Raw genomic sequence first — 23,149 nt, 5'->3', positions numbered from 1 at the left:
AAAGCATACATCTAGCACTATAACTTTTGATCAATTTTTATTGCTAACTTAATAACAACATCACAGTTATTCTTATATTTTTGGGGGGAAAAATATTTGAAGTTACTTCACATGAGGCAAAGTGAAATCTGGAGAGGATATTTGTGCTTCTCCAGAGTGTAAAAACTTACAGCATAATCATGCAGAAGACACTGATGCTGACAAAGGCAAAGGGTTTCCCTGTACAATGCTCTATTAATCTGTGGATCAGCTTCTGAAATATTGTTTGTATGGTACTAACTCCCTGTGCTTAGTTTAGTGGAAGGCTTTCAGCATTAGGAGAACACTCACACATCACAGTAGCCCCCTGTAATAGTGGCAGTGGTGGCAGCAGCATTTGCTGTATGCTGAGAGGAGTATGAGGCTTGTGAGGTGTCTGAGGGGGTCTTCTGAGTCCTGATGCCTTGTGTTGGTCTCGTGACAGAGATTTCAGGGCCCTGGGGAGAGAACAAAAAGACTCAAGAGCCCAGATGATGTTTTCCTCAATCCTCTCCGTAATGTGGAGAGACAATTACATAGATGCCTATTCTGTAGGCAACTGGGGAAAATCCTGGCATTGGTTGCCCTCTTCATTATGGGAGACTTCAAATTCCCAGACATTAACTGGGATTATCGTACTGCTGTGGCTGGGAAATTCCCGAAGCATGTGAAGATGACTTCATGTCACAAGTACAGGAGTGAACCAACAAGGGAAGGAGACCTCCTGGATCTGTTGTTAGAGAACAGCCTTGTGAGAGAGGTGACAGCAAGTGTCTCAGCTACAGTGATCATGAATAAGCTGAGTTCACTATTTTTTGGTGTAAGGAGAGAAAAAAGGTCAGCAGAATTGCCACCCTAGCCTTTAAGACAGATTTTAAGCTTCTTGGGGAGCTAGTTAGCAGCATCCCCTGGGATCTGCTCTAGTGTGTTTAAGGGTCCATAAGAGACAGTTGATTCTTAAGAGCCACCTGTTAAAAGCCCAAGAGCAGACAACCCCACTGTGCTGCAAGTTAGGCAAGCAGGGTGGAAGACCAGCCTGATTGAACGGGAACTCTGCCTGAAACTAGGGCTGAACAAGAGTATATACGACCTCTGGAAGCAAGGCCTTGCTTCATGGGGAGAATACAGAGCTGTAGTCTGCATCTGCCTGGAGAAAAGCCAAAGCCTGACTTGCATTGACGCTGACCGCTGGGGTGTCAGACAATAAAAAAGGCTTTTTCAAGTATGCCAACAGCAAGATGTCAAATGAAAACATTGGCCTGATCAGGGCAGAAGGAAAAGGCAGAGGCATTTAATGCCTCTTTTGTTTTTATATTTAACAGTAATGACAGATCTTGGGCTACCAGGACTTCAGAACTGTAGGACTGCTGGGGAGCAGTGACTTCCTCTGTGTGGTTACTGAAATTGTAAAGGATCACTTGTATCAACTCAACATTCATAAGTCCGTGGGACCTGATGGAGTTCACCAGCAAGTGCTGAAGGAATTATATCAGATGTTATAGCTGGACCCCTCTCAGCAATTTACTGAAGATCATGGTAGTCTGGGGAGGTCCCTGCTGACCAGAATCTAGTCAATGTTATATCTGCCCACAAACAAGGCGTGAGAGGAGACCCAGGAAACAACAGACCTATTAGTCTAACCTCAGTCCCTGGAAAAGTTGTGGAGAAGATTGTCCTGGAAGATGTTGAAAGGTACTTAAAGAACAAAGCTATTATCAGGCATAGTCAACGCAGGCTCATGAAGGGTAACTCCTGCCTTAGTAATTTGTTCTCCTTCTATTATAAGATAGATGAAGAGAAGGCAGTATATGTAATATTTCTGGATTTCAGTAGGGATGTTAATACCATCCTTCATAGCATCTTTCTGGATAAATTGTTCAGCTGTGAGATAAACAGGTTCACACTATGCTGGGTGATGAACTGGCTTGATGGTGGACCTCAAAGGGTTGTAGTAAATGGGCCTGCATGCAGTTGTCACTAGCAGTGTTCCTCAAGGCTCAGTTTTAGGGCTGGTTATGTTCAATGTTTTTTATCAGTGGTCTGGATGCATGAATGGAGTGCATCCTCAGGAAGTTTGCTCGTGATACTGAACTGGGAGGTGCTGTTCACTCCCTTGGGGGGGAGGAGAGGACTTCCAGAGGGATCTAGATAGATTGGAGCATTGGACAATCATTAGCAGGGTGAAGTTCAGTGAAGGAAAATAACTCATTCTGCATTTGGGACAGAATAATGCTGGACACATGGATATACTGGGAGGTGAGTGGCTGGGGAGCAGCTCAGCAGAAAGGCATCTGGGGGTGCTGGTCAGCAGAAGTTTTAACATGAGCGAGCCGTGTGCCCTGGCAGCCAAGAGGGCAAACCTCACTTAAGGATTCATGAAACATAGTCAGATGGCCAAAAGAGATGATTCTCCCACTGTATGTAGTGTTGGTGCAGTTGCACCTTGAATACTGTGTGCTGTTATGGTCTCCAAAATATAAAAAGGATGTTAAGGTCCTTGGATGCCTCCAGAGGGCAACAGAGCTGGTAAGAGGAAGGCATGTCCTGCCAAGAGAGGCTGAGAAGTGCTTGGGTTGTCCAGCCTGGAGAAGAGAATCCTTCAAGGTGATGCCACTACTCTCTGTAACTACATTCTGTTCTTCTATTTTACTTCTGGCAAAATGGTGTGCTTTTTTTTTTTTTTTTTGTTGTTTTACTTTTAACTGGGAGATGAATTGTAGTAATGTAGGATAAGTGAGTTGTGGTATTTTTTCCTCTCTTAAAGTACTAAAGAGTTAAAAAGGCCCAGAGTTTATGGTATCATATGATATGGATAAAACCATTTGCAGTTCTAGCAGAAATAATAAAAAATGACTGAGGGCATAAATACTGTGCTTCAGGGCATTAGCCAAAGACGGACATGCAGACAAGACGTATCTTAGTTTACAAGTACATTATGTAACTCTGGGATTTCTTTGCCCTATAGTAAATAATAATAATAATAATAATAATTCTATTGCTGGTTATGCCTATGGAGCATAGGTCTTGCAGCCAGACCTGTAACAGGTGAGTTCCAAGCATCTTTTCCATTCTATACATCTGCATTATTATGTTGCTAAATTTGTTAAGGTTTTTAGTCTAGGTTTGATATCTTTGAAGATAAACTCAGAATGTGCACATTTTTAATAATAAAAACTTGGCCTGTTGCCAGTGCCACTTCTGAACTTGTCCTAAGGAAGGAACTGAAACTGTTAATCACTTGAAAGTAAAGACAGCTCTATAGTTAGCATCCATTCAGGAAAGTACTGTTTTACATAGTCTGTAAATATTTAATTACCCAAGAAAGTAGGATGGGACTGTTATGGTACAAGTGACTTCCTGCCTTTGGTTGCAGAAAGGAGTCTCAGTTGGAAGCCTGTTGTATTTTAACAACTCAAAATATGTTGTCTGGAGAAGCTTATTTCTAGGTTGCAATAAGCAAATTTGAGTTTTCAAAAGGTACCCCACAACATCCTGTAAGAGTCAAAATGCTATTTTTCTTTGAAATGGTCATTTGTTATATGCAGCACTCTTGCTCAAGATGCTTACATTTATTTTCCTTCTTTATAGCTGCATAATTTTGCTCTCATTTCTTTTACTTGCTACTTTTTTTCTTGTTCATGGCAACTAATTTGATTAGATTTTAATGATGCATAGATTTTAGCACTGATTTGATGTGTTAACAAGCTGGAGTCTATTTCAGCTTAAAAGAAAAGACTATGAAAAGCCTATTCTATTCAGACTGACTTTGATGTCTAAAGTTACTTGATAGCATCTTCTAATATTCACAAATGAGCAACAGGGCAGATGAGATTACAATTGGAAACTCATTAAAGTAAATTGATGCCTCTTTTGGTCCTGGTCTTTGCTGTTAGCTGTCTTCAGCTTCAGAAGCAAGAGCAGTGCCTAGGGGAAAAGTGCAAGGCTTTTAATATTTATTTATTTTTTTAAACTTTTATTTTTTTAGCTGGGACAAGCAATCAAATTAATTCTTCTAGAATGGATGAAAAAAATGATCACCCAGCAGCTAAACCTGAAGATGAACTAAGTGTAAGTAGGCTGGCTTAAGCATTCTTGATTTCATACACTTCTTCAGACTATTAGATCTGCTATGATCTAATTATCAAGTATTAACTTTGACATTCTGGTTGGATTTGTTATACCTTTTATATTTTACAGCTCAATCTGAAAATGTCAATGCTTGTTAGTGTATCTTCGGATTTCTAACAACATGTATTTTCAGGCTGAAATAATGGGATTGCTAGAGTGACAATATGAAAGGCTAATGTTGGTGTAATGTTTTTCCAAAAAGAAATCGATTGCTAGGCAAGAAAGTAAACAGTAGAGTAGGTGAAGTGCTTGTTTATTCCTGAAAAGATACGGAAGATGATTACTGCATGACTGTTAACCCACGACAACAAAGGGATTAAATAATTCAGTATATAGTGATAGTCAAACTGCAATTTTAGCTGGAAACCGCTTCTAGAATATAGGAAATAATAATAATAAAAAAAATGAATTAAGAATTGTGATTTTTATTCAGGGAAGGGAACAGCATAACTTTGCTATTTTCCTTAATACAAAGTGTTTATGTTACGCTATTTAATTTACGGAAATATTTATAACGTGGAGCACAATATTCAGTATTGCTCTGAATCCCATGTAACAGAAGTCTGCCTTGCAAGCTTTGATACATGAAGTGCATTTTTTTAAAAAAAGATTACAGTTGGAGTAGATGGAATGAAGACATTAATTGTTCCCAGCATACATTTATATTCCGATGGTGTCAATCCTGAGCAGTCTTTATTGATCCTTGACAGAGATCTCTGTACCTAATTTTTAAGAATGAATCTGTCTGGTTAGCTCTACAGACATCAATGAGAATGACATAGAACAACTTAAATATGTTTTTCTTGTGTCAGTCTTGATAAAAGCAGCAAGTGTCCCCACTGATCCATAAAGCAGCCCTAAGTTCAGGTGTTAGAGCTGAGAGCTCATCAAGTTGTCTCAAGTTGTCCTAATGAACACCTGAGACTATAGAGGAACTTAACAGGACAGATCATAGCTTTAAACAAACAAGTAGTTTGGTTTTGATCTTTACACATAATTGTACTTCAAGTTAAAAAAACAAATACATTTGGAAGACAGGCAAACTTACTCCTTTTTAAGAGCACTTATGAAAAATAATTGCTGGTAGTTACTTTGTCTAGTTACCTAGACAGAAGATGAGAGTCAGGATATTTTCCCATTTAGCTTGAGGAAATTGTGAAGCATTCTACTGGGTCTTATTACTCTAATATTCAATTTATTCGTTGTTCAACTCACCTTTGTACACTCTAAACACTGAAACGAAAGGTTGCTGTTATTTTTGACTATGGGCCTTGCAGGAGAATCTTTGTAATGACAGAGCTTATGTTCTTCCTCCTCTGTGAGGATGTACAGAGCTCTCTTACCAACAGTATTACTAAGGCATAATATTAGAGAATCATAGAAAAAGTTAGGCTCGTGGAAGCTTCTGAAGGGGATCTACTGAACACTTCTGTTCCAAACAGAGCTAGCATAAGGTCAGGCCAGATCTCCTGGGGCCTTGTCCCACTGAGTTGTGTGTATATGTAGGGACGCGGATTCCCTGACCTTGCTGGTATAGCTCAGGTGCCTGGCCCTCATGGTGAAATACTTTATTTTCCATGTGTCCAGAAGGAATTTCCCTTGCTGCCACATGTGACTGTTGTGGCTCTCTTCACTGTATATCACAGAGAAAATAGTGGTTTTGTGTTTTCTGTAAGCCACAGTAAGCAGGGAAATCTATGACTAGCTTTACTTGCATTGATTTTTGCCTTCTCATCTACAGCTAAATATCCCTGGAGCACTCAGCTTCTCACTGTGCAATACATGCCTTAGCCCCTCACTTCTCAGTAGTTGTTCCCTGGAATCGCTCCAGTTTATCAATGTATCTGTTGTACTGATGGGCTCATAACCAGACATAATAATTCACAAGTGGCTCTAACACTGCTGGAAAGAAGGAAACAACTTATTTCAGTTGATTTCATGGCAGTGCTTTGGCAAACGGCTAGTATTTATGCTTGGCATTTCCTTGGTGTTAAGCTCCAAAGGCATGTGTTTATTTTTTTATAGTCACTGAATGAATGTATCATCCCACATTAGTAATTTGAAGTGCAATTCTTAGCTAGGTGCTTCCTGACTTTAATAGTGTTCTCCCTCCTCCAGTGAAAAATAGGGATGAACAATGAGTTTTGTGCTCACATCTTTCATTCTACAGTAGGCCACAGATTCTTGCTATGTACCTTCTGAGAGGCTTTGAAGACAAGATGCTGTCAAACAGCCTGAGAACTTGTTGCAGTCACTCTCCTCAATGTCTACATCTTGTAGCTCTGTAGATGCTAAGGAGGACTACTCAGCTCAAAGAACAGCCAGATCTGCCCTAGATGAGGCATGTGCTGTTATATGTGCATTTGTTCTTGTGTGGTTGTGAGCTCTTCCATGTGTTTGAGCACTGAAGTGGAGGGATGATGGGGCAGGAGTCTGTCCCTCAGTAGAGTGAGTCCACCTGCACCTTGAACAAATGATGCACCAGGCTGTGTCAAAGACTTCTGGTTTGTGTTCCTGGGAGATCATGTAGCTCTGAGTAGGTCCCAGCCACAGGTGAGATCCATCTTGAAAATGTCATTGAAATTAATTAAGCTGGCCTGAGAAGGAATCACAGAATCACAGAATCACAGAATTTTCTAGGTTGGAAGAGACCTCAAGGTCATCGAGTCCAACCTCCAACCTAACGCTAACAGCCCTCCACTAAACCATATCCCTAAGAAAGTGGTTTTGTTTCTGGAACAGCAGTCATGTTTTGACCATGGGCTGGGAAGACACATGAATAGTGTGCGTACACGTGTTTCCTAGTTACTTAGCATGTAAAGGACAAGTTAGTGTATATGGAAAAGGATTGATTACTTGAATATCATAATACCACCTTCTTCCAGCTTCACACAAATGGAGGAATGACTGACTGGACATATGTCTGCCTGTACGCAGAACTTGCATCAAAACAGCAAATGTTTGGGTAGTGAGAAGGCTTGCTAGGTCACGTTAGCAAGCCACCAGTGAAAAGCTGCTGTTCTGCAGTACTTGTGTATGTATATACATCTCAGCTGCAGCCAGTGCAAGGTATTTCAAGGCTACCTGTCCTTTAGACAAAATAGGGCTAATTTATGTTAATGAAAGATGCCCAAGGATATATGTATTTGTTCATATGGTTAATGTTAGATGGCTGTTGCATGGTGAGCTGTTATCCTAGGGTATGCTGTGTTTTTACTTCTGTATGCCATGGGGTTGGACTGTTTTGTATCTGCAAGCGTCTGGACCTTACTTCTCTGCAGTTTTAAACTGCTACTGTATTAACAATAGTTTTGTATGTGAGTAACAGAAAAATGTGTGTGGGATTCTGTTCTAGCTGTTGGTCGGTCAGCTGCTGTTTGCAATGTTCCACATTCGCTTGTTGTCTTCCACCTTGTTTTAGGTAGCCAACATTTCAGTCCAAATGGTATCTGCAGAAGATAAGTTGGCAAAGAGGATTCTGGCAAGGAAAAAACATGACAAATTGAAGAAAAAAGAGAAGTTGCTGTGGAATTTTCAAAACAAAATAATTATTTTTACCCTCATTCTATTTATTTTAGGAGTTGTAACCTGGACTTTACTTTGGCTCTTCATTGGTGAGTTGCTGAAAGCTCACACTGACTTCAAATATCACTACTCCTAGTAGCACTTTTATTTTATATACCAGTTGCTTGTAGGATCTCACTTGTTCTGAAGGCTCTTCCTAAAATAAGCATAAAACCTGGAATACCTTTGTTACGCTTCACAGGGTTCAATGAACAAGGAATTATAGCAGTAGGCACAACTGCTGTTTTAGGAAGTGTGATTTCCAGCCCCCACACACCCCTCCCAACCCAAGACTTACACAAAAGTTTTGCGTATGTGCGCTAGTTAATTGTGTAGACAACTCCCCTAACTTGATTCCACAAAGATTCTGACCTCCACTGCATTTCTTGGCCTGCTAGAGACTGGGTAAGATATCTGTGCCTTAGGCAGAATAGATTTTAAAAGGCTAAAAAGACAGTAAAATATGGAAAGCAAATACTTGATCTGTAATTGTTTTGTTTTTTGTTTTGTTTTGTTTTCTTTTGTTTTAAAGAAGTGCTGCCTAAGATTCCTTAGGGATATTCTTGAACTTGGATGCTGACATGACTTCTGTTACAGTTGGTTTGTACTGTGGTGTCTTAGGTTGTGTGTAGGAATCAGGTGCTTGATTAGTCTCCATATTTTGGTACTCATCTAGAAAAAAATGTCTTTGAATACATAAGGTTGATTTGGTAGTCTTCTCCACTTTAAGGTTGAATAGATTAACTTGGTTTAAAATTTGATCAGAAAAAAATGTTTTGTTGTTACTTGAAAATAATTGGGGTCTGTCTTTGTTTCTTGCAGTTCAGGCAGAAAACAAAGATGTGTTGTACTTTGTTGGGCTGTTTCGTGTTGCCAACATAGAATTTCTCCCAGAATATAGGCAGAAGGAATCGAAAGAATTTCTCTCTGTGGCGCAGAACGTGCAGCATGTGGTAAGATGAGTGGGCTGCTTGGTTAACAAAAAGTAGCAAAAAGACCAGAGCTGTGATCAATAATTGCAAATCTCAGGTGCCATCGAGTCTGCTGTAGCATTGTGTAGTTTTTATTTTCCTCCTTATGCCCTTTCAGAAGACTGCAGATGTGGCTAGCTGAAGGCAGGAAGGAACTGGGTGCTTTTAGCTTGTTAACCACAAACTAAATTTTGGAAAGGTCTGTTTGACATACACATTGACTAAAATTTTACACATTATTCCCCACAAACCAGTCTATGAACAGAGCTCTACAAAAAACCTTCAAAATTGCCACTTTTGAGACACTGATGAAATCTTTTGCATTCAAAGTGGTATCTGCTGCCAGTCTTCTGTCTTAGAACATCTATAATTACACTACAGCTCTCATATGCTTTTACACTTAGTTTCCTTCTGATGCCAGTTATTCCAAAGAACACTATTCCTCCCAAACACCTTGCACCAGTCACAGCAGAAACAGCACTCAGTCGTAGGCAGTTACAGCTGCTCTACAGCAGGCAGAGGTGGCTGTCTCAATGCAACCAGAGATTATTGAACAATTACCAAGTTTTGGTCATCTTATAGCATGAACTCATGCTCCTATTTGCGAGCTCTTTGATCAGAGGGAAGATTTCTTGATGACCCAAAGTGCTTACAGGCCAGGGGTGGGAGCAGTGCAGGTATTGTCCCTCCCAATTTACCAGGGAGCAGTTTCAACCTGCTGTGGGCCATTTGTCTTGTTCTTGTCCCAGAGCATCCTGCCATCTTCTCACACAGCAGAGAGAGGTGACAGACAAGAACATGTGAACTGCCAGTGCCACCGTCTTCTACTTGGACATAACTTGGAAATGATTTTTTTCTCTAATTTCAACCAATACTCACCAATAGATTCTGCACTGCTAATAATGTGCATTTCAGTTATATGACTATTGGCTAAAAAGGCTAGCAGGAATGTTGGGAATCTGAGTTTGTAAGGTTTTTGTCTTTTTTTTGTTCTAATTGAAAAACTTTTGTTTATGACTTCTGTGTCAGAGGTCTCTAGAACAATAGCTGAAGAACCTCTCAAGTTAGACTCATTCCCCCTTTGCCAGTAAAAGCAATACATAGATAGAATCCCTCATAGCTTAATCTGGAGACAGATTTAGCTCTGCTCATTTTACTTAGGCCCTTAAACTGATTGCTCCAACTTGGTGTCAAATGATGAAGATTATGGACTAACATCCATATGACTTTGAGAGCCTTGGCTTCAAAAGAATCCTAGTTACAGTCCCGTGGGCATTAATTAAGCAGCAGGAAGCGAGGCTGAACAGCTTGAGGTACGTGCCACCTGGTGGTGCTAGTGGTGTGCCTCCTTCAACAAGGATAAGGAAGGTTACCGTCGCGTGCTTATCTAAAGAACTGGTGAAAGCGGGAGTATGCTTTCCCAAAGGCTGTCCTGCATCAAGAAAGGGGCAGAATTTTCCACTCTTCACATATTTTACACTATATTGGAAAGAAATATATTAATGCTAAGCTGCTACTTGGGGAAAAAAAATAGACACAAATGGAATGAAAAGGCAGGAAGTTGCCCATAAACAATGGAGGGGGGGGGAAAAAAATACCTAAAAGATAACTAATCCCCTGGGGAAAAAAAAAAAAAAAAAAAAACAGCTCGCCCAAAACAAGCCAAACAAAAAAAAAAACAACCCCCACCCCTTAAAGCAATCCTGAACTGTCTCCTTAAAAATGAGTGTACAAAAACACCCTCCAAAACCAAAGACACCATCAAAAAAAAAAAAAAAAAAAAAAACACAAAAGCAAAAAGCAAACAAACAAAAATCCTCAGCCCAAGAACACAACAGAAGCAAGAAATAAAACAAACAAACAAAAAAAAAAAAACAAAAAAATGAAAAACAAAGTAAAGATATCACAAAAGAAACACCTCATAAAAACAACAGTAAAATAACCCGAAACCAAGAAAGCAAAATGACAAAAAAATAAAAATAAAAAGAAAGACAGACAAAAAGAACAAAAATTTCCCCCCCAAAACAGAAGCAATAAAAGCAACTGCCTTAAAAGCAAAAAAAAAAAAAAAAAAAAAAAAAATCATAAAACCACCACCAAAAATCCAACTACAAAAAAAGTAAAGAAATAATAACAAAAAGAAAAAGTAAAAACAAAAACAGAAAAAGGGGGTGAAGAACCGAGGAAAAAATATCCAAAGAACACAGAAGAAAGAAAAAAAGTCAAAACACCCCTCAAAAGAAAAAAAAATGAAAACAAATCCCAAACTATAGTGACAAAAAAAAAAAAAACAACTAACTAAAATACCCATAAAACAATACAAAATGACAATACATAAAATGTAAAAAAAAAAAAAAAAAAAAAAAAGACAAAAAGCAAGCAAAATCCCCTGTTCTCCAAAACCAAGAGAAGGCAACAACCAGAACAAGTAAAAAGAAAATATTTAATCTTAAAAACTTTTAAAACTCCCTCAGAAAAAAAGGACAACTCCCTAAAAATCTCTACCCTATAAAAAGAAAATAACTAAATCAAAGAAAGCAAAAAAGCAACAACAAAAAACGATACTCCAACTTAAAATAAAATAAAAATACAGAAAATGGAAAAAAAGACAAAATACAAAACCCCATAAAAATAGAACAAGAAAAAATGATCAATTCCCCAAGCTAACAAAGAATAGTAATAATACATTAATAAAATTACAAAAAAAAAAAAAAAAGACAAAAGAACCCCTCATAGCCTCCCCAAGAAATAAGAAAATACTAAAACAAACAAAAAAGAATCCCTCCTAAAGAGGAAAAAAACAAAACAACAACAACAAAACAAACAAAAATACTGACGATTAATGAAAGAATCAAAGGAAAGGGAATATAAGAAAGAAACAGAGAAAAGAAAAACAAAGAAAAGCAGTGAAGGGGAGGAAAAAAAAAAAAAAGAGGATAAAAACCAACTCCCCAATAAATAAAAAAGCATCCCCAAAAGTAACACCCTCAAAAAGTTAAAAAACAACACAAACACACACAAAAAAGTACAGAAATACACATAAAACAGAAATAAAAACAAAACCAAAACAAGAACAAAATTAGCAACAGAAGTAAAAAAAAAAGTGTTAAAAAAAAAAAAAAAAAGGCACAGCAAGTCCAACCCCATGTGACCACCTGGATTTGGCCCCCTCTGGGGGCTGTAGCTGTCCCTTGTTGCTCTGAGAGGAGGGGTCAGTGTTTTGCATTTCCAGAGGCCCCTTCCGGCCCCAGCCATACCATGGCTTTGCTGAAGAGCTTGGACGCACCCTTACCTGAACCTTAGTGGCAGTCGCTGCATGGCACGTCAGAGGCTTGTTTTCTTTTCCCAATGACTGGCTCAGAATGTTTGGCACTGGGAGAGGGTGGGCCCCTGCACTTGAGATTCTTCTGAAAGAAGAACACGCACCCTTTCCAAAACTCATTTATTTTGGACCAGTGTTCACTGTATGTGTCAGCTGGCCCCGTGCAGAAGGTTTGGTGTTTGCTGGGGGTGCTGGAGCTGGTAGGGATGCGTGGCAGAGCTGGCCCAATCATGTTTGCTGCTCTGCCCAGCATGTCTGCTGTGTATCAGGACAGGTGGGTTCATGGCTTCCTTTTGGTGCAAGAGAGCATGTTCCTGGGACATCCCAGGCACAGGATATCTCAAGGTATGCCTGTTTTTCAACAATGCTTAATCTTCACCGGCTTTATACTTTCTCTTTCAGATGAACTTGGTTTACAGAACCTCCTCTTTCTCCAAGTTTTATAAGCAGGCCACTGTTTCAGAAGTCAGGTAAAAAACTGTGGTTAATGTGTCTGTGTTTTTGCTGGATAGCGTAATGAGCCCACAAGAGAAGCCTCTTTTTTTTTTTTTTTTTTTTTTTTTTGTGTGTGTGTGTGTGGTCTTCAGAAAGTTTTCAGCATAATGGTAATCCATGTTTTTTTTTTTTATTATTATTTCAGTAACAACAATAATGGAGGCCTTCTTATCCACTTCTGGGTTGTATTTGTGGTACCGCAGCCAAAAGGCCAAGTGCTTTGTGAGGACTGCGTGGCTGCCATTTTAAAGGACTCCATTCAGACAAGCATCCTTAACCGCACCTCAGTGGGAAGTCTTCAGGGTCTCGCGGTTGACATGGACTCCATTGTGCTAAGTGGTTAGTAAAAGCATGTGTCCCTACTGTTGAAGAAGCACTTATTAACAACAAGTATTTATCTCGGAGTAGCAGATTTTAGAAATATACCAAAGTCTTTATCCTGTGTCTCTTATGGTGGGACTGGGGGGGGGGGGGGGGGGGGGCGGAAAGAACAGACTGGAGGTCATATTAAGGTACAAAATGGTTTTGTCACTGATGCAAAGTTTATGTTCTAACTCAGGAGCTAAGCCTGACAACTCGTAGCCAGCTCAGATTTGGGTTAGGCTGCAACCTAAAACGTATTAAAAGATGAAGTGTCTTATTCTATACAAGGATCAAACTTTAGCATCACCATGGAAAATGGGATTGTTGTTACATTTCTGTTAGATTTTAAAAAAATGCAAACATAAAGCTGCTTATTCATTAAACAGTTTCTATATCCTGTGCTGTTTTTGTCTGTGGAGGAAATAACCAAGACAGGTTCAAGAACCTGTTTAATCTAACTAGTTACAAAGTAGCGTATGATTTTCAGCTCTACAAATAAAGGATGGAACAAGCTTCATTTGAACAGCTCGGCCCAGCTGAAAGCTGAAAAAGAGTTTGTGGCCAAGGGTGGGGAAATAACTCCCTGGGTTTTTCTGCCTCAGGCCTTCAATTAAATTGGACTGCTCAATTGACCAGCAATACCCTCATCCCTCGGGCACTGAGGATGCCTGGGGACATGACAGCTGCTTCCAAGGATGGTAGCAGAATTTGTGGAGATGGTGTGGGATTGAGTAGTCTCCCACATCGAGAGCTGTTTTATTCTGTGTGCTTAGTGAAGCATGATTGAATCAAACACTGAATTCTGGATGTTCTGCATATTAGAAGACTCACAAAACCTTTTTTTCTATGCAGCAGGTCTTCGGTCAGATTATTGGTCAACAACAGGAACAGGTAATTCACTACTTGGCAATTTTGTGGCAGAAGTGTGGTGGAGAACAAAGCTCCTCATTCATGTCTTCAGACACAAAGATATTACTTAGTGTTAATTTAAAAGGGTTAAATTCAGTCTTGGTATTTATGTCCTGACTTTGCTGTAAGAGGGTCCAAGAGTCCTGCATATGGCAAATACATAAACTATCCGCCTTTATTTTGAGTGGTAAAATTCAGCTGTGCCTGGTGGCAGGATGGGAAATAAATTCTGTCACTCACTTTTTTCTATTCACTCCAGCTTTTTTCTAACTTGGGCAGCACTGGATTTGAATCTATTTTTTGGCTTTCACCCTGAACAGTAGTAATGCTTTTATCCATCCTTTATCATCATTTACTCCATTTTCTCCGAGATTAATGTTGTGTTTTTCTTTTGAATGAGATCCCTAGCAGAAGTTAGTCTAAGTAGTTCAACTTTTCCAGGGTAATTGGAGACACTATTCATATACCTCCTTGGTTTTGTGTTCTACGTTTCCCGGTGGGGTTCTTTGGTGGTATGCAGAGACTTTACAAGACAACATGTACATTCTAAAAGTACATCCCAGTTGTGTTCACTACTATATGGAACAGATAACTGGGTTGTATTTTGAGGGCAATGGAGTAACTTTTTAATGAAGATGTACCTAGTAATTGGTTTAGACCCAGCACTGGGATGGAGGTTTTTTAAAGGATGGGTTGGATAAAGGACTTGTACAGATTCAGCTGGTGCAACTGACTTGCATTGCCACACTATATGGCTGAGCAGGGTCTCTTAATGATTGTACCTAGCTTCAGTTTCAAACTGGTATGCTTATATTGCTTCTAGATTTAGTGTTAGCTCTGACTTAGATACACCATGCTTCACCAGCAGCGAGCTAGTCACACTGTTAATTGCATAATAGCAATAAAGGCAGTCACATAATTCTACAGAGTTTCATATCAAAACTGGCTTTGTTAAGGCTGAGTAAACAAGAAGGAAAAAATATATATATTATTAAAAGAAAAAAAAAGTTGCTGGGAAGATACAAAAGAAGAAGGAAGAACAATGGGTCAACCAAAGCTTTAAATAGTTACAACAGTAACTGAACATGAAGAGCATGTGACTCTTACAAATTGTTCATAAGCATTTATAACGTCTGTTTCAAGACTATAAATTAGAAGTGGAAGTCAAAGCCTGCTATTTCCTGTCTTGGTTGACTCAAAGTAAACGTTGGCCTTTTAACTGCTAGTTAACAATTGATGGCAAAATTCCACAGTGCTGTAACTGATGTTCCACCACGGTAACTATTTAAGATACTTGTTTCTGTAATAGGCAGAGTCATGCAAATATTCACTTTGGGTCTTATTTTCCCTAATTTGCTCTTTTGTTTCTTCTTACCTTTCAAAAGAGCTATGTTAAGAGTTCTAAGTATGACCAAACAAAAAAATCCCTAAGCTTTTTGTTGGATGGGAACTGGAACATCAAACTGAAACAAAGATGTTAATATATTTGACTTGAAAGCCACAATTGTATTAGCTTAATTAGAAAATTGGATCGAAGTAGGGTAATTTTCTGGTGACTCTTTTCTAAGTTACGACACGAATGGAATTTTGATTTTTTTTTTTTTTAGTAAAACTAGGTTGTGTAGGCTAGTCTGTACTGCGTATATTTCACAGTACTTCCATTTCTATCAGTGACTTCTAATGCTTTAAAAGCTTTCAGGACCTGACATGAGAAAATCCAGGTTCAAATTCCTTTTGACCTTGCTTTGAGCAGGAAGTTGAACAGCAAAGGTCCTAGCATCCCTTACAAATGGAATTAATAGGTGAATCTGTTGTAGCATGTCCAGCTCATTTCACATAAAACATTGAGTAGCTTGATTTTTGAGCAGTAATCTATAAAACCTAGAGTAGTATGAAAATGTGTGTATATGTGTATATATATATATATTTGTCTTTTTTTAAAATAAATATCCAAATACTTGTAGGGGTGAGCAGCTGATATCTATCCTGGCAGTAGATGAATGTTTCCCAGGTAACAACTGTTTCACTTAAGTCATTTATCCTCTGGAGTTTCCACAGAGATTTGTTAACAGCAAATATGTGTTGTACAAAATGGCAGTGCTTTGGCACTAGTACCCCTACATGTTCTTATTTACAGTGCTGTTTGCCAAGCTCTGCAGCTTTATGAATAGACATTTCCTTGACCAGAGACTTGTAACTGAGATGAAAACAGTGAACAGCATAGGCTACTTTGTTTTTCCTCTTTGGATATGCTTTCGTATGTTGCTTTACTTCATAATTATATATAGGATCTTTTTTTTTTTTTTTTTTTTTGTACTCCCATGCATGGATTTACCAGTTTCAGAGCAGATGTTCAGTGTTGGAAATATGTTTCCACAGGAACAAATTGTATGTATGATCTGCATGCTGATCGTCTACATGAGCACTTTCCTTTGGATATCCATGCTACCTCAGGGGGAACGATCTGCTATCTTAAACTGATTGCGTTAGTCGGTCATCTTATTCGTCTTTCAATAGTATCCCTTCAGATTGGAGCAGATAACTGCATCACTGACTCGCTAACCATTTATGACTCTCTGATGCCAATCAAACATAAGATACTGTACCGGTGAGTATAAATTTTAATTGAGAAGTCATTGGCATTCTTTTTTTTTCCTGAAGATTTGTCATCTGTTTTTTTTTCTTTGTTTAAAGTACTTTGATCTTCATGTTATATACAGAACACCAAAATTACTTCCCCCCAAAAAGTAGAAAAGTAATTAAAGAGAACTTAATATTCTTCAGATGCTTTGTTATTCTTCAGATAGACTGTATCCTCACCTACATATCAAAATATAAGAAGTTCATACGTTACTGGGTGGAATTTTTCTTGTCAGGAAACATGTTAACTAAAACAAATTGTCAAAATTCCATCCTATAAGTGAACTTTTCTTCCCTATGAAGACTAGTGTTCCTAGGAAGACTGAAGTTGTAAAACTAAGTATCCTGATTCTTTGTATACTTCACTTTTTTCTTTAGTGCCTTTTTAAGCTGCTTTATTTGAGTTGTTCAGACTTATTAAAATCTAGAGTTGAAACTGATGTGTCAAGGCATGTGAATTACTACTTGTTTTTATCTTTTATGATCTAGAAATTTTGTCTGGAATTTTTTGAATGAAATTCCTGGTTATTAATTCCGTAGGACTCTGTCAGACTGAAAAGTGAGGGGAGCATCTCCATCAAGTGGATAAAGAGCTCAGTGTTCTGACCACTGAAAGCCCTTTCTCTGGCCTGTCGGTGTATATATAAGCCTCAAAAGAGAGCCTTCCAGTTATCTTAGAGATCTGTTCTCCAGTGACCTGGAACATTCACTGACTTCTCTGTAAAGCAGCAGAAGATGTTCATTTACTAGTACCTGTAGAGGTTGCAGGTGTTTCTAACTGGCCTTTTAAGAAGTACACTTCCGTGCATAAGAGCATGCTTTTTTATTTTCCCCCCACTAGGCTTTGAAGTATGTGAGTACTGTAGCAGTGGAAAGCAAAGAATGAGAGCAATGTATTGTTGACACAAATGGCTTAGATATGTACTCTCCATTATTCCTCCTCAGAGCGTGCGAGCCAGCTGATTCATTGGTGTCACTTGTGTCCACAAATAACCTCATGCTGGTAATGTTTAAGGCAGCAAAGATAAGTGAACGGAAGGAGTTCCATGGCTATTTTGAGATCATTACACAAGAAAGTAGGTTTGTAATGTATTTGGAGATGCATTTGTTGTATTGTTTCTATCTCAGAGCCCCATGTGGCGATGTTATGGATAAATGACTCCTTGCAAATCTGTATCTCTTTTTTTTTTCTTTTTTTCTCCCACATCCCTGTCTCTCTTCTTCATGTCCTCTGCATTATTAAGTGGCTGCCTTCCTCTTGAGTAATTTCAGCTCTTTAGCTGTCTATATGAAATAAAAACATATAGAAGGCTGAAACCAACCCTGACTGAATTCAATTGGTCAGAACTGCAATGTGCCAGTAGATGGAGTTGTTATTCCAGGTGTGGCTGTGGACTTTTTCCTACATTGGGACTTTGTGATGATGTTAAAGGTGGAAATTGCTCATCACTGAAAACTACTTTCAGAGTACAAAGTGTCAGTAGCTCTGTCTGCCTTTTGCTATTGGTCTCTGCCTCATTAACACAAAGGATTCAGTGATGTTTGGTCATCAAGTCTTTTCTGCTTCTTACTGCTTTAAGAAGTGGTTTGGTCATAATCACAAATAGCACAAGGAATGTCACCCAAGCAGCACAAAGACAAAAGTATAACACATTCCAATACGAGGAAATTAGGCTTTAATTAAGCTGCTCAGAAAGGTGCTGCATATTTCCAATAGTGAGAGTAAATAAGCACAGAAATATTAAAGTATGTGATGAATTCTGCATCATAAGTAATTTTAAATTCAGGACTATGTTTTTACTGTTTGTGTTTTGTTTGCTTTAATGAGTTGTCTTAATCCCTTAATCAGTCACAAAAAGACACTTTGGCTTCTGTGAGGCTGATTAGATTAGCACGTTGTCCATTCTTGTTCTAACTGGTTGTATTTTAAGATGTACTCATCTACTACTCGTGTACTCATGTACTACTGCGATGTGGATGCCTTGATGTGCAACACTGCCCACTAAGACTTGTTCACAGACCTGCCTTTAGTGAAATACCTGACAGAAAGGTTGACAATGTTTTCTCCTGGTCCTGCAGAGACAAAATAATAGTCAATAGTCCTGTAAAGGGATTTATTTAAAAAACAAAAAATCACTTTATCGTTCCCAAATCTTTGAGCTGAAATGAGAGGTTAGGGTAATTTCTGACAGTCTTAGAGCATCTAACAGACAATATGAACTATCTGTTTTGTGAGAGGCACACTCAACAGAGTATCACAGCAAGCATTCCTAGACTTTTATGAGCCTTATCTGTCTGTAACATTGGATTTACAGTGAATTTATTACAACCTGAACCTAGATAAACATAACTCCATAGCTGTCCTGTTTTACAGTGAAACACTTGTGATAAAATTGAATACCTATCCCACTGAATAGCTTTGTTGGAAATAGATTAAGATTTACCAACTCTTGCCTTCTCTCTCTCTCTCTTTTTTTTTTTTTTTTTTTTTTTTTTTTTTTTTTTCTTCCCCTAGGGTGTGGAAAAGCAATAGCAACAAAAGAAAAGATTGGCTATGAAGGGAGAATCACAAGTCCCTATTACCCAAGCTATTACCCTCCAAAATGTCTTTGTGCATGGAACTTCCAGGTAATACAGATTTCTTTCTCTCTAAGCACTGTTACTTTTTTGGGGGGCATACAGTGCCTGTGTGCGTAGAAGGAATGATTGAATAGGGAGTAATCTGCATCCTCATAGATGTGGTAGTTTATAGAAATGGCATGGCTGAATTACTGTTGTGCCCAGTTATTTTGATTTCTTTGTCTTTATTCTTAACAAAGAGAACATAATTCCTAAGCTGTCCTATTTATTACAAAGGTAATGAGCTGAGATGAAATACATTTTGATGTTTGGCTTACAGAATCGCTTCACTGAAGAGAATTCAAGACTTAAATGTTTTTTCTTCCCCTCTTTCCAACCCCCAAAATTTGGGGGGGAGACCAAAAGAAAACTTTTGTCCTCTAACCTAGTTAGTACTATTGCTTCTCTGATAACTCCTATGTTACGCATAATAAACATAATAAATCAAATTTTTGTATTCAAAGATGGTCTGTCCAATCAGCACAACCCCACAGACTTTTTTCTTGGTCTCTTTTTTTTCTCAAGTATCATTTTTTCTTTGTCTTTTCAGGTATTTTCTGAAAACAAATAACCAGAAGTTTAAATTTAAGATAATTTTATCACACCTTGTCTTGATGGTATTAGACTCTTCCAGTTATTCCAGAAAATCTGATAGTAGGTTTTCTGCTATCAGAAATGTAGTACCTGATGATCTTTGATTTATGGTTTCCCCATCACAGTGAAGTTATGTTAGTGCATTACAGTCATACTGTGATTGACTATGCAAAATCTCTATTGTTCTTTACTGGTTCAAATTCCCAAGCTCACAATTTATTGTAGTAGCTCTTATTAGTCAGCTTTCAAATTCATAACCTTATGCACTGCCTTAGCTCTCTTTTGTTTTCTGGATGGCCTCAAGAGCTTGTTCTTTCTGTTAAGTGTTGCCCTTTTTCCCTGTGTGGTGTTTCAAGTTATGAACAAAATTTATTAGTACATCCTCTTTTATAGCATGATCAGTCTCCAAAACAGCAAATAAAACAAACTGCAAGATGGATATTTTGGGGAACTTCTCTGGTACCTGTTTGGTATCCAAGGGTTTTTAATCTCTAAAGAACAAGAAAATGGATACAATACAGCCTACTCTTTGCCTGTCTTTCTTCTTAAGCTACTGGTTGCCCAGGTAGAATTACAACAATATGAATGAAGTCTAGTTGATTAGGACCTACATCCTTTTCTCCCTCTAGAAAACTAAGTCAACGACCTTTTTGCTAAACTTTGTCCTCAATTCAGCCTGGACTTCTGAGGGAAAGGTTGCCCAGTTTAGTCTTGGGAGTTGCCCATGCTATTTTCTAAAACCATTTAATTTCCCCATAGTTTGATGTTGAAATTTCCCTCATTTCCTGTATTATATATTTCCTGTGAGAAAGAAGAAGAATCTTCACTTCTGGATTCTTGCCCCAAATCAGCCCTTGCTTTTGCAAGATGTGGCCATGTTTGTTTTTTTTTTATTTTTTTATGTTTTTGTTCCTTTTAAAAAAGGAAGCTATAATTAATCATGAATCTTCATGATACTGCCAGTTAACACATTCTATAAAACACTAGCAAGTACTTGGCTGAATAGATGCTAGCAAAGACTACAATATTCTGGTAGAAATAACTCCCTGCATTCCCAAGGCAGTACAGGTATTCGGTACAGTATCTTAGCTAACAATCTGCTGGGGCTCTCTGTCCCTGCACAAATAAATTTGGATATGTCTGAATGCTTTGATCTTGACACAAAAGCTGACTTCTGTATACAGCCAGTTGCTTTTTGAAGATGAAAGGGCTATTGGCCAGAGGGGAAGAGAGCCTGTACCTGTGGTGGCCCTTTGCCAACATTTCATTTTGCTGAGGACTGAATAGCTGGCAGGTGTCTCAAGTGCTGGCTGTTGAGCTGGGGAAGTCAGCACAGATCCCAGAGCTTGGCACTGCCAAGCACTATAATTGCTAAAGACTTTAATGTGCTATATCCACAAAAAGAAAAGGAAGCCTGCATGCACTGTCTTTCTTACAACAGACTCCACAGAAGAACCTTGGTATAGCTCTGAAGTTTCATAACTATACCATCAGTGAGAAGAATATTAAAGGCTGTGAACGAGGATGGTGGAAAATTAACGAACACATGTAAGTACTTCTGCATGAGTTATTAAACTAACATAACCAAAACAGACTTTCCCATCACTACTGCAGTTCACTCGGAAAGTTTACACAAAGACAGAGATACTTCATTGGTGCCTCTTATAATTCATGTTTCACTTTGGCTGATAATGTAACTGAATCTTCATAAATACAATAAAAAAAAAATCTAATGAAAAGTACCAAAAAGCTGAAAATAAGGGCCCTTGGTGCTCTATTAAGGGAAAGAAATTAGAAGAGTGGGTGAAAATGGATGTCCAGTAAACCCAACGTAATTTTGGGCTTTCTGTGATGACTGAATAAGGTCTGTTTAAAAACAAACAAACAAAAAAACACTTAAGTGTAACTTAATTCTATGATTGCTCATGATGACACTGAACCTAATTAACTTTTCAGTGAAACGGTATTACAGTGAGATTATTGGGAGTAGGAAAGAAACTGCTTCTGTGTTTCAGTCATGGGCTCTTGAAAGGGACACCACAGATTGATTGCCAAGACACACTATATTTAAGTGGTTTGTATTTAAATACTGCTGCTACTGCTGCTTTTTCATATACTTCTTCTACCCATTTTTTTCTGCAATTTAAAAAATAGTCTTTCAGTCACTGGATGATGAGGCAAGGCTAGGTTTGGGAAGTTGGACTCTATTTTTATATATATATTTTTTTCTCAAATGGAAACATCAATAAGATCAGACTTGAAACTGAATTTCTGAATTCACTACTGAAACTAAACTATACTGTGCTTACATAGAGAGAAAAGTCAGTTTTCGTGATGTTACCAACATTATGTCTTGATAGAAATTGGTGGCTGGACAACATGTGCATGAAAAAAGCCAGTCAAAACAGGCAACACGGAGTGTTTGTGTGTTTCTTTTGGTCTTCTTTTTGTGGCATAGTTGGAAGGATTTGAGATGTTAGGGATTGCTGAGAGATGCATCAAATAAAGGCAAAATCTGAAGAAAAAAATGATGATGGGTTCGTACTACAAAGATTCTCTCTGTGAAAGACTGGCTTTTAAATAAAACTACTGATTAAACATTTCACAGAATCAAATGTTGCAGTATGATCTTATGAAATGCATTTGGGGCTAGTTTTTGAAGTACTGCAAAAGAATGCATGCTTCTAATTTCTGTTGCTAGTTGCTGCTGATGTAAGTAGGCCAATATGAATTTTCTTTAGAAAATGTCTTTTTCATGAAAAATAAGGATTTTGAACTCAGTGATCTTCATTTCTGTGCTTACTTTCCATGGAAAATAATGACAAAGTATGAAACATTTTGATATTTACATTTTTCCCTCCAAAATTTAATGGTTAATGAAATTGGAATGTGGAGGGAAGCAAACGGCAAAACACACCAGTTTTTCAGGTCCCTGCAATTGCAACTTAGAGCATGCACATTCTGCTACCTTGTGTCAAACTGTTTAGGAAGATTCAGGAAGTTGATCTTTGTAAACTAAGACTGTGACCATGAATTTTCTGCAGATAAGGTTTTTTTTGACCCTCTAGGGTCAGCTTTATCTAACCAGAGGCACTGAACATGACCATTCAGTTTGTTCTTGTCGTTATTGCAGAGGATGTGTGTTTGTTGATCTGCCCAGTTGGAAGAGTTGCAGTTGAATAACTGCTTTAGCCAAAATTCTCATTGGCAGAGAGATCAGCTAGTCCCTGTGAGCAGAACATTAGAGATGTACAGGAGCTAAGAAATGTTTTGTTTTTAAATGCTTTGGTGCGATGTCCCACTGAACCTGCAACAGGATGCGCACATCTATTCATCCCCTGAAAAGGCAACCCACTCCCTGCTTCAGTGTATGCGATAGGATCACCTTCATTAGTTTCTTTAGCACTGCTGCAGAGTTACAGATGGTGCTTGGCAAACTCTGTTGGCCCTGGAAAAAGGACTCAAAGCAGTAGTAGAAGGCTCACAAGGATATGCAGCTCTCCTACAAACCCCCAAATCATATGAC

The 23,149-nt window shown here is 38.4% G+C and overlaps 1 protein-coding gene across 21 annotated transcripts in view; it reads left to right on the top strand.

Annotated features, from left to right (window-relative positions):
* Positions 1-23,149, top strand: part of TMPRSS7 (transmembrane serine protease 7) — a 46,722-nt gene that overhangs the window by 12,055 nt on the left and 11,518 nt on the right. For 13 of the 21 annotated variants that reach the window (XM_084533700.1, XM_084533699.1, XM_084533710.1 and 10 more), the window contains 10 exons: positions 4,004-4,086; positions 7,568-7,760; positions 8,533-8,663; positions 12,406-12,473; positions 12,644-12,837; positions 13,714-13,752; positions 16,150-16,378; positions 17,356-17,486; positions 18,926-19,038; positions 21,065-21,171. In XM_084533700.1, coding sequence (XP_084389826.1) covers positions 4,004-4,086; positions 7,568-7,760; positions 8,533-8,663; positions 12,406-12,473; positions 12,644-12,837; positions 13,714-13,752; positions 16,150-16,378; positions 17,356-17,486; positions 18,926-19,038; positions 21,065-21,171 — 1,288 coding nt within the window. Of the gene's footprint in view, positions 1-4,003; positions 4,087-7,567; positions 7,761-8,532; positions 8,664-12,120; positions 12,278-12,405; positions 12,474-12,643; positions 12,838-13,713; positions 13,753-16,149; positions 16,379-17,355; positions 17,487-18,925; positions 19,039-21,064; positions 21,172-23,149 lie in introns of those variants that run through there. The other 8 variants (XM_084533705.1, XM_084533706.1, XM_084533708.1 and 5 more) reach the window with 4 other exon arrangements.

This window comes from Aythya ferina, assembly GCF_964211825.1.
Source record: "Aythya ferina genome assembly, chromosome: 1".
Classification (NCBI taxonomy): Eukaryota; Metazoa; Chordata; class Aves; order Anseriformes; family Anatidae; genus Aythya; species Aythya ferina.
This window is presented reverse-complemented; position numbering and strand designations above follow the sequence as displayed.